We start from the raw sequence: 12,407 nt of genomic DNA on the forward strand, positions 1-12,407 counted from the left end.
TAATCACGAGCTGTAATCGCAATTGCGAGCACGTATACTTTGAACATAGACTATACATTAGACTACAATAGACTACACATTTTTACTATTTTATGTGAATAAAAAGGTTACTCTTTTATTTCTAATAATAAATGTTTTATATCTACACCCAAGGATATGTATTAGTATTAAAATAGTGAATAATAAATTTATTTATGGTCTGTAAAAGTTTGTCTACATTCTGTTAGCACATACTATAATAATTATGATAATGAATCTATTTTCCATCGTACCATTAAAAATCCACAATCTTCAGTCGGTCGGATCTACGACTTTATAAGCTAGCAACTATAATGAGGCACTCAATACTGGAAAATTAGCGGCCACAAGGAATGCTTATACCTATATAATCATTGAAAAAATTATTTTCATAAAATTAACTAATATTACATATCTGCTATAAGATTTTCAACAAAACGGTATATTAAAGATGCAATTATGGATTTAATTATATACCTTTGGATTTCATCATTTCTTATGCTATTAGAGTAATATGGCCAGATTGAAGTCTGATTATGCTATAATAATCAGCCTAACGAATAGTATTTGGAGAATATTAGCAATACCTAGTTTTTGTTCTGCCCTTGTTTTGCCCTCCAATTCGTAAAGCTTGTGCTACGACAGTAGTCCCTTCGACTTTAGGATTGCAACTACGACTTTCTTACTGCGACTTATACGAATCACTTTGGTCTGTAGAAACTTGCATTTAAATATTTTCATTTCGTGACACATCTGTACGTTAATAATGTATTCTGAAGGAATTAATCTTGACAAAAAATATTCACTTACAGACTACTAAAGTCAAGATTTGTTATGGGTACGTCGACAACTTTTAAATTATTCCCTGCATCTCTTTTAAACTTTGTTTAGCGGGTAAAATAATGGTGTATCTTCTTCTTTCGATTGTCAAACCAATAATGACAGAAAAAGCGAAATCAGTGTGTAACTAAGTAGCCGTTACGCAACGATTTCTGAATAAATACAAACATGTGTATTGTGCTCAAATAGCGTAGATACTTGCCAGAAAAGAGGAAAAAAAACATATATATCTAGTTCATTCTTATTAGCGGATTTCAAAAAGGAAGAGCCCTTTTTGTTTACTTCGTAAATTACTCGATTTTACAATTTCAATTGCAATAATAAATATAGTTAAATAATGCATATTTTATTGTATTACATAGATAATTACGAAAAAGTAAAAGAGCGTTCTAATTAAATATGACTTTGGATTTAATTACAACATAAATTTTACAGTCATGTTTTATTTGGCAAGCAATTTGTAGTATTTTATTGTACATACAGTTACTTTTTTCGTAATTAATTAATTTAGATTTTTAATTGTTGGTGCTTAAATAAATATTAAGTTTTTATTTTTCAGGCTGATTCTTAACATTAGTACACTGCAAACCAGAATTCGATAAATTTTTTATTGAGGGTAAAAGTAGGTAATATGACGTCATATTCAATCGATAAACAGAAAAATATTTATAATTATCGTATATTATCGTATAGTCGCTAAAGATTGAAAGCATAACAAATAGAAAGAAGAAACGTTTTATAATTAGTTGGACTATTGACAGTGAATTTCGATGCTGAAAATAATAGGCAATTAATTATTCAAAAATAATTGTTGTCACTTGATTCAATACATAAAATATAAATGACAAGTTATGTTCGCCACTAGCATACGACTTAAAAATAAAATGACAAGTACAAGATAATGCACTGGCAACCCTTCAGTAAATCTTTAATGTACAAACTTTTTTATTATATAATATTAATGTCTCTTTTAAGAAATAATTATTATCACCTTCTCATACACAAGATTTAAAAAAATAATAATTATTTATTAATTCTTGCAGATCTGATGAAGTTATTGTGCGCATTTGTAAACATTTTAACTGTTTGATAGTTATTACTATTTAAAATGTAAGAAGATTACCAAGCATTTATCATATTTGCTTACTAATTAAACCTACCAACATTGTAAAAGAAAAACCAAATACTAAAAAATATATCTGAAAAAAATAGATTTATTTCTAATATGATTTGATTTATTTCGAATAGACTTTTGACGAAAGCATTGATAGTGTCAGCTAGCATCTTAGAAAGATATCTAAGCCTAGACAGTGGTAACTTCAACTATAATCATTACTTTTTTTTGTAATAAAGTTTTGTTATGACTAGATCGAAGGTGTTGTTTTGATAAGCTAATAAAAATAGTGGTGGTGACACTAATTTTGTAGCATTTCATCATTACAGTTAAATGGCTATAAACAAAGATGGTTTTTACGTTTTAATTATTGTTTATATAAGATTCGTATATCTATCTTGAAAAATAAACATAGCTCCCTCTTCATTGACGTAAGCAACACTGTGTTTATTAAGTATTTTCATCTTCCGTAGATTATAATTTCAACAGAAGAACTTCTAAAAATATTTCAGACATTCTAGAGGTCACTGTTTATTGATGGGTTGACCTTGCGTCGTCTAACGAAAATAAAATTACAGCATTCACTTTAGAAATATTGTTGCCATTATAAATACGATATCCATTAATAATCATTCTTGTCAATCTTTGTAAAATGTATGAAACATTATTTTCTTTGATTTAAGTGAAGAGAAATCTGGAATTGTAAACTAAAACATTTCATAAATATTTGCTTACTTCTATATTTTGTGAGTTTCCAATAGGAAAGTAGAGGAGCATAGACATAGAACCTTATGGTAAGAGCTCATTGTATGCTAGTGATTACACGAGCTTCCTCATCCTTCAAACGGAACCACAGGAAAAAAAGTGTAATTGAATCCAACTGAATATTGCAGCCTTATGCTAATAGAACATAGATGCTGGTACAAAATAATGATAAGACAGGTGTACACAAATGTGCAAGCACATACATATTTATAAATATACATACCTATATATAATGTATATGAATTTCAGTTAAGTATCAGTTGTTAGTGATATATAAAATACTTGTATATCTGCCGTTGCTGGTAGGTAAATGTATTAAAATTGTTCCGAATATAAACAAAAATTAAATATTAGTAAAAGCATATTAATTTTTGTTTATTTTGTTAATAGCATATTTAAATCACCAAAACTGCCTCAGATGCTTAACTTATTTTATTCATTTAACAGTGTAACAGGACATATATTAACTAATTGAAATATATATAATTTTAAATATATTCGATAAAAACCTGTATGTTTTATACTAAAACATTTTGACATATCAGCTTAATGTTTGATATTAAATACATCGCAGTTTTCGAGCAAATTAGGCAGTTAAATAGAAAAACTAAATGTTTACTGGGCGGCGTAGCGTGGCGGGGGCGGGCGGAACGCCTGGGCGCCGACGCGCGGTTCGGCAGTGCGCGCCCGCCCAGGTCCGACACTCGACGTCGGCTCGTCAGCGATACAACACAGCTAACATTTAACGATCATTATATTAATCGGTAAGATATTAAGTGATTCTCATTCTAAAACTCGCGAAAGTGTATGCAACGTATAGGCCAACGAAGCTCTTGTGATCTCGGAGTGTATATAGCCGTCTCTATCCAGCTGCACAATTGTTCTCTTTCTGTAGCCTCCCCCTACCCTGACTTAAGTTTTCGAGGTCCATTAGACTACTACTGCGACATCTTGACAGGGTAACATTGTGTCTACAGCACGTAAGTTACCAAATGATTAAGAGTGTTTAGATATTATGCCTTATTTAAAAAATATATTTTTGTCTCATTGAAATTACTTTAACATAACGTTGAAATATTAAAGTAAGTATTGTAATGTTGATTTGTTAACGCTTAATATTTTTTTATCAAATTATTCGTTTTTTTTTTTATTTCGAATATTCTCATTTAAGTATTTTGTGTGATTAATGTCATAAATTATCTTTTTTAATTTTAAGTTCCTCCTTACAAACTTTGTGCATTTTTGTATTAGGATAAATATGATTTACTTTTGTTATTCGAATTACACACATATGTATGATATCTCTTTAAAGCTAAATTAATAATGTCATAACTTAACGCTAAAGGTGTCGATGCGGCGTAGGGCCACCTGTTTCGTCGGCGACGTTACGCAGCATCGGGAATGCTGTGAATCCGATACGAGAGCGCGCCTCGACTATTTTGGGCGGCTCCTATCCGAGCCAAATTTGCAATATGTACTAATCGCCGCGCCTTCGAGTATTTTCGTATTCGTTTCACAATACTTTTTTTTCGTTTGCGTCTTTCGACACATAAGTACTTTATAAAGTAAGCCTAGTTGACATTGTGATAAACGAACTTGTTAAGAATATAATCTGTTAAAATTCAAGAATATTTACAGCTGTAAGCGATAAAGGACAGCAAAACAGCATAATATATTCGACATTGGCCTTCATTCTTGGCCTCAATAATATTTCGGTTTTTAGTTTAAAAATTCAAAACATAAATTATATTTTCTTTTAGTTGCCTATAAATAAATTCGAGCATTTAAGGAAGGGAAATTTCGGACATTTTCCCTTATATAACAAGAATTGTATTTAGAATTCTTTTTGTTTGTTTTTAATTTTCTTAAGATTTAGATTTCAATTTCATGAAGCATCAATGATCAAAAATATTTTTTTAATTTATTTAATTTTCCCCATCGCTATCGTGTGAAATAATAGCTTTTTTATTTATTTATGATTCAGTATTATTTAAATATTTATGTTTTAACGTTATTATGTTTTAACATTTATCAAACTAATCGCTACAGGTATTTGATTGCAATTTGGAATTCTTAAGTGCGCTTATCCTTCAGAAAGTCAATCGCTGTTCAATCGAAGGTTGATGAATGGCGATTCCGCTTTTCTAAATTTAGATCTATGACGCAAATACTTAAAGCATTTCGTAGCAAATTCTAAGAAGATATATAGTAATCGAGAAAAGTATATGTAGGTGTATAGTTTAGACTATTTCAAATTAATAGTTTAGAAGTGTTGGCTTTATATTTACATAAGTGTTTCATGGTACGTGCATGATAGATTATAAACAACCTAGGATTATCAATCAATAGTTCCTTTACTGCAAATGTTGAAATAATAGTTGTACTTAAAATATGTCGATTACTATTCATAGATTGTGCAATTTGACAGCGAGCTCTCATAATTAACATTATTTTGCGACTCGGCCGGTGACTTATCCACGTTGAAACTGGCAACAAGGTCGTGACAAATTTGAAAATAGCTGAACGATGATCAAGCATTAGTAAAAACGATCGTTCTCGAGTAATTCTCTACATCAGCGAGATTGGCGGTCAGCCAAGTCCATGGACCATTCGAAACGACGCAGCTATGAAGATGGCTATTTGTGGCCCAGCTGCTAACGTTGCATACGTCATTGCTCTATTTACGATGAACGCCAGCGCTATTGTATTTATTATGTCACCCGAACGACAAGAGATACAAAATTTATTTGTTTCCAACTGAACATCTGAAACTAAGTGATATATTTTTATCAAAGATCGTGGTAAAGAGCTTCCATCATCACCCATTGTATATCTCGCTTATTGTAACTTGTAGAGCATTTGGGACGTTAATTTCAAGTGAAAATAAGTTAAAATATTCGTAAGCAGTATAGAAGATACTGCTTAACTTTGTAGGAAGAAGACTAACCTTGATTTTCTTTACAGAAAACGAGCACGACATAAATCGCCAAAATGTTTAAAAATCATTTAGAAATGATTGGCAGAAATGAGACGCCATCGAAGAAAGCCAGATTTTGGCAATCCTTCGTGCGTTCTCTAAAAGGTAAATTTAAATTAAAGTATATTTACATATTGTAAGCTTGTTTTAAAAGACTATATCTTTCAAACATATATCAAAATTATTTTTATAATATTTTACTGCACTGCACTATGCACATATAATTTAAAAAACGACTTTTGTAACTAGGATCGGAAGATATCAGAGCCGAGGAAAGGTACAGGCCGTCGCGCCGCAGCGTATTCCCAGAGCTATTGTCAACCTACCCCTACAGCAAATCTATCTACGACGACCCCGTTGGCGCCGCTGAGAGGATCGCCGTGCCCGGATACCGCTACCTCCCAGTACACCGCGAAGTATACGGATACTCCCCGCGCCCTATCTACGCTCACAACTACCCACGATCCCTGGAACAGTACAGGCCAAGTTAGTATCAAATAATAACAATATTTTCGACCGATTGACGCTATCGCAATGGTTACCGCAGGTGTAATAATGAAATAAGACTTTAAAGCTCAATATTAAAGTCTATTGATAAAATAATTAGCATAAATAACACACCTTGGATTTTCTAAACACGTGTTATTTTGATCATTTTCTTTATTATAATATTATCAATCGTATTTTGCTTGTTAACATTGATTTATTAGTATAATACATAATATGTACATATATTACTCATACTATATTTAACTTATTCACAATGTTTACGGTCTATGTATATTACATACAAATAGTTTTTATTATCATTAACGCTGTCAAGGACCCATATTGTTAACATTTTTGTTCGATGTAAATATTGGCATTATTATTTTAATTGTTTCAGCAAAAACCGGAGCTGCTTAAAATAGTTTTTAAGCGTTGTTATTTACCATGAATATTTAAGTTCATGATTATATAGATGTTATCGAAGAAACATCTTCTAAAAATATATAGATTTAATTTTTGATATATAACAAGAAAAACGTAATGACCATCATTTTTAATCATCTCTTTATTAGTTGTATTAAATCTTTGCAATGTTAAAATATTATACCAAATTGTATAATTTTGTTAAATAAAACTTATGCATTTAAATCGAGACGTGGATCCTGTTGAAAGCTCGGAGATTTAATTCATGATGAATCGATAGCCATTACATATATTTTTCACCACCACAGACATTTTTTATTCGATTTTAAAATTGTTTCTACTTGTTCTTATTTGTGTTGTATATGTTAATTCGTGTGACCATACTGTTCTTCGCAATGTCAAAATGTTACATGTCTTTTAAAACTTATTCTATAGAAAGTTCGTTGCGGATAAGCAAACAACAAAAAGCATCATAAATAATATTTTATATATCTGTATATTGTTATGTGCTTATATATTTTTTTCAGTATTTATATTCTGCTTGCAGTTACGTCATAATTCATCACCGCATGAAATATTTAATAGAAATCACCTCTTACACATAACATTTACTCATACTTATAAATATCATAAGCCTGCATTCGACGTCATTGTTAAATCTTCAAGCATTTCCCAGGTTACAATACTTTTATTTCAAATTTTCCCACCTAAGAAATATACGAAATCAAATTGTTCGAATCTCAAATCTATTCAACACGATAAAAGGTAAGTTCTAAATAGGAGCTATGATTACTACTCTCCGTGTTAACTTTCATTATATATTTAATCTTTCGCTCTCTATCTATCTACCAGTTACTAATACAATGTAATCTTCTTTTTATGTCTGATCCTATTATGTGTGTAAGTATTTATATATGGCATTGAGTGAAATTTTGATTTTCTTATTTAATCTCAATTTGCATTAAACCTTTATGTAAATTCCTTAAAAACTCCATTTTATCGGATTGGCAAACATAGATTTGTCTATTTTGTTCCCTTAATTATTCTTGTCTGGTTTATTTTGTTAATGAATAATAATAGTAATATATATTTGTTATTGTTGATTTGTTAAAATGTAATTTTTTTAACAGTTTACCACGTGCCGAGACGTGTGCGACGAGGCGTTGACCCGTTCGACTCTCACAAGGCGTGGCAGGACCACCTCGACAGACTGGCTGCCATCGATCGCTTGTACCCCTCTCGCTACGGCCTTTACTTGAAGGACCGGGCATACCCCATCACCGACTTATCCGCTCCCATCGTCGACCCTCTCTCGTCTAAGAGCCTTAAAGGCATCGAATATGAACCCGACTCCAAACCTCACTGGGGAACAGGTAAATTCTAAACAACTATTTGCACGGTAGATTAAGCTAGACTAAGCCACAACAGCCAAGATTGGTCCATTCGATATTTACTACAGATAATCTTGAGTAATATTACGTATAGAATAATCATGTCAAGTTGTTTGTTGACTTTGCATTATATTATACGTTTTTAGTCTTTTTAAGTGTCTCGTAAAAGCTGGTTATTTTTAGAATTACGAATGGACGATACTCGGTGTGTGAGCTGGTTCACGTTATAAACTTGGTAATGAATGGCTCCAATAGTTTAATAGATAGTTTTTTAAAAACTTTGGTACATATCTTATTGGAACATACATGCCGATGTAAATCACGTGAATTCAGAATATTGTAAACGAACCATCACTCACTGTTAGATTCAATATGAATTGAAACTGATTAGCGAGAGAGTGCTAGCATTAATTAAAATATTTTTTAAATTTGTGAAGAGAGTGTGCATTCCTTTTTACACAAATTTAAAATATTACGAACAATTATCTTAGGAACTAAGATTTTGATTACATCATGTTTGTTAACGAATTCATTTAATTAAAATTTACACTATTGTTGAAATGATTCAAAATTTTGTACATATAAAACTGTTATATTGTTTACGTTATATCAACAACATATTTAATATGAATTGGTTTTAAAATAAATCATTGTTAATCAAGACACCCTCGATTAGAATAGGCTTTTAATATTATTATATATAAATACTTTTACTGTTACACCGTACTTTATAAATAGTACAAATTAATTACATTAACTAACCCATTCATATTTTTTTTATTAAAATATAAAAGACCAATACGTGTTTTGATTTTGTAGTTTAGTACCTCCCTTTCATTATCGACGATAAATTTATAAATTTTTATTTAAATTTTTTTTAATACAATTTTGTAACAACTTCTGGCATAATTAAACTTTCATTCAACATGTGCATGTACTGCATTGTATATAGCGATACACTCACTGGAATGTTCACTTTACTAAGTGCGATAATCATGTCAGTGAACACTACACTCGTTACTTATTTAAAATGGAGTAATAAAATAAAATACCACGCTGTAAGTCATGGATTTGTTTGCGTGGTATTGACTGTGAGCCTTACCGTGAAGGAGCGTGGCCATCGAGGATTTCGGACGTATTCAAAAAGGACCCATTTTTTGCGGATGCCGAAAAATGGGCCGATTTTGACCGCACGCTCCGAGGGAGATCTCCCACACCTGTGAAGCCGAGGATTAGTCCACCGCGAGACTGTGAGGTCGCATTCGATGCCGACGGTAAGGGCAACAGACGATAACTTTTCGTAAAATCCCTCTTTTACATAACTATTTAATATTTCTGTACTATTTGAATCCTATTGGAATTGATCACCGTCTTCACTCCAGCACTTTTAGTCACATTAATTATTGAGTTATTATTGAGTTCTGGATGTTCTGATAAAACGAATATTATTATTTTAATGAATCCGTTGAATAAGTAATCAGGACGTTCTTATTCACAGTAAAACAATCTTTGTAGAGTTAATCTTGAGTGTATGTGTTCTTTGTATAAACATTTGTTTGCATGAAGAGAGCATTTATCACATATCACAGATAATTAATAACCATTATAATTAATACTTTATACATTGTTTGATTTAACCTGTGTCTTCACATTAAAGCATGTGCAATTGTACATATGTAATATATCTACATATTTAAGATTTTAAAAAAGACAAGCGTATTTTGTTTTACTGATATTCAAAAAAAGTTAGTCCATTAATAAGTGACACAATTGCCATGCCTAGAAGACTTAAGTATATTATTGGAATAATGCATTAAAAAAAAGACTTAATCTTGGTTAGTTAGCTGTGTTCATTTTTAATATAATCTAACACGCAGGTATAATAAAACAAATCTTTTATGTATCAAACGTTTATTTACTAAGTTTGATCATATTTTCGTATTGTTTTGTATGTCTTACTTAGATGTTTGTTATAAAATGTAATGCTGCTTCATCTATTTAACAATGTAGGTGTTGCTTAAGTGCTTGTATCCGGTGCAGGAGCGATGACGAAATGAGAATATAATGTCTGTTGTCCCGGCATTAATCATTGTGACCTATAGGTGCACCGCTATACAACGCCGGCGGACTGCGACGCAGGCCTTGGGCCGACATTTTCAACCCGAGCCCATCCTTGCCTATCTCGGCGATCACGAGAGACCCCTTCTGGTACGACTGGCCGGAGCTGAGACCCATGGCACGATGGGATCGCAGCCCATCCTACATCCGTGACTCGTACCTCTCGCCTGTCAAACGCACCTTCCTCTGGGACAAACACCCGATGAGGCCTTTAGGTTAGTGAGTTGCTGTATATATGAACGAAGCTTTACTATCGAATTATACAATCTGGTCTGTCTTCTGATCGATTCGGCAGCTTTAATCATTATATATATTTTTAACAAGCTCAACGACGTGTCTTAATTACATATCTCTGGTCATGACAGATCTAATGGTCTACGACAGGTTCACAGTGGACGATTTGAGCAAGACTTTACCCTTCATTCGTAGTCTGTAATACAAGCATCTGGTATCTCTTCAATGGGTAAAAACGATATATTTATGTAACCTGAATTTATTAAAGTTGTTAAAACGTTTAAACTGTGTGTACCCATTGTGCTATGATGTATTTTGTAGACCGTATAATTCATGAGACATGTACTGTAGAATTATTACCAGTAAGCCCATTTAACGTCATTTGAATATGAAATATATTTTACTAACGCCCTTTTAAAAGCAAAATAACAAGTCAATGTTTTGAGAATGTTTCTATGATCCCAGTCCATGCGTTGTCTTATTATTATCTAAGACGGTTTATCTATTACGCAATCGATAAATGTTTAAAAATATCTCCTTCATGATTGTTTCGCATGATTTGTTTCAGATAAATTTATTTTCTTGTAAGGGAAATTAAATTAAAACAACAAACTTATAGAGTTAAATTGTTGCATCATCACTCAAACATTTTGTGCACTTTCTACCACATTTATGTATCTACAATAAATAAAAAAATATGAAAAAAGAAGAACGTCACACATACACAACAAAATACATGCCAGTATTTTTAATTAATACTTACGTGAACTATTTACACGAAAAAACCGAGTTTACTTCTTTTTTTGTAGGTTTATTGTAAAACAATATTAATAATTGATTTTCTTTCCAGCTGCTGCTTTCTAAAGGGCCTGTCATCGAACCCTACTTCTTAAGTTAAACTTTACAAAGCCTATTATTAAATTTACTTTATAATTGTTTTCCTGTATCAATAATGACTATGTTACATAAAGTGTTAAATGCAAATAAAATATCTGGTATAAATTTCTTCAAGCTCTTAAAGACTGCTATAACATAGTCACTGCCATGAAAATGAACTTTGTTACAATAATTTGTTTTTATTATTATTATTAATATTTTTATGTACTTCAAACAAAACAAGAAAAAATCAATAAAAAACAAAAAGCCTAAATTTTGTTTTATTTTTCAATAATACCAATCTATATATGTATAATAGTATATATAAGCGAAATACCACACATCTCGAGATCTCCTAAACTATAAGCTCTTTTTTCTTTCTCTCAGCCGAAAGACGTCCACTGCTGGACAAAGGCTTCCCCCAGAGATTTCCATTTTGGCCGGTCTTGCGCTGCCCGTATCCATCGGCTTCCCGCGACTCCTATAAGCCCTATTAGCTATTATATATTGCCTATAAGCTCAATTGGCTTGAAATTTGTCTCAGTTACTCCTTCCTCGACGTCTAAGAATGGATTTTACGCAAATCCTATCCAAAATCCATTTTTCTCATTATCTATAAGTGCGAAGCCGGGACGATTAGCTAGTATATAACATATGAGGCATCTATTTGAAAATGTCTACTTAGTTCTAAAAGATCTAATAAGAATAATCGGTTTGATCGTTTACAAGATTCCTACTTAATTATTGATTTCAGATTCGATTATTCAAATATAACATCTTTGAACCTTATATTCTAGGGGGTAATTTGAGAAAGTTGTAAAGGATTTTTCCTGTTTTTTTTTATTTATGTAGGTATGTTAAACCAAATGACATTTGCAATATGATAGCTTATACGGCAATTTCATTTTTTTTCTATGAATTTATAAACTTTTAATTCGGAGTTTATTGTAACGGGTCCAATTTTAAGTACACATTTTTAATAATACTTTGCTTAGGTACTTGCTTTTATCTCGTACAAAAGGGTCTGTGAAAGAGTAGTGTAGTTAGTAGTTATTTGCGTGCTTCATTTTAAGCAGTACATTCGCCCTTTTCCTTCTTGTAACTAACTGATGTTGTAATTAATTATATATATAATTATATGTATATGTTCCATTATTATGTT

The 12,407-nt window shown here is 31.6% G+C and overlaps 1 protein-coding gene across 10 annotated transcripts; it reads left to right on the top strand.

Annotated features, from left to right (window-relative positions):
* The first annotated feature begins 3,345 nt into the window (after positions 1 to 3,345).
* Positions 3,346 to 11,519, top strand: LOC126769689 (uncharacterized). 10 transcript variants are annotated; one of them, XM_050488597.1, is made up of 8 exons: positions 3,346 to 3,501; positions 5,702 to 5,819; positions 5,964 to 6,200; positions 7,757 to 7,999; positions 9,127 to 9,291; positions 10,120 to 10,350; positions 10,501 to 10,598; positions 11,220 to 11,519. In XM_050488597.1, exons 2-7 carry the CDS (start codon positions 5,729 to 5,731, stop codon positions 10,569 to 10,571), a joined length of 1,038 nt encoding a protein of 345 aa, XP_050344554.1. In that variant the 5' UTR covers positions 3,346 to 3,501; positions 5,702 to 5,728; the 3' UTR covers positions 10,572 to 10,598; positions 11,220 to 11,519. The 10 variants fall into 10 exon arrangements, 9 of the variants coding, with proteins under 9 accessions (XP_050344554.1, XP_050344553.1, XP_050344556.1 ...); XR_007669410.1 differs by having other exon boundaries at positions 3,364 to 3,501; positions 10,520 to 10,598; XM_050488596.1 differs by having other exon boundaries at positions 3,364 to 3,501; positions 10,501 to 10,583.
* The last annotated feature ends 888 nt before the right edge of the window (positions 11,520 to 12,407 follow it).

The sequence above is a fragment of the Nymphalis io genome, chromosome 7 (genome assembly GCF_905147045.1).
Source record: "Nymphalis io chromosome 7, ilAglIoxx1.1, whole genome shotgun sequence".
In the NCBI taxonomy this organism is placed as follows: domain Eukaryota; kingdom Metazoa; phylum Arthropoda; class Insecta; order Lepidoptera; family Nymphalidae; genus Nymphalis; species Nymphalis io.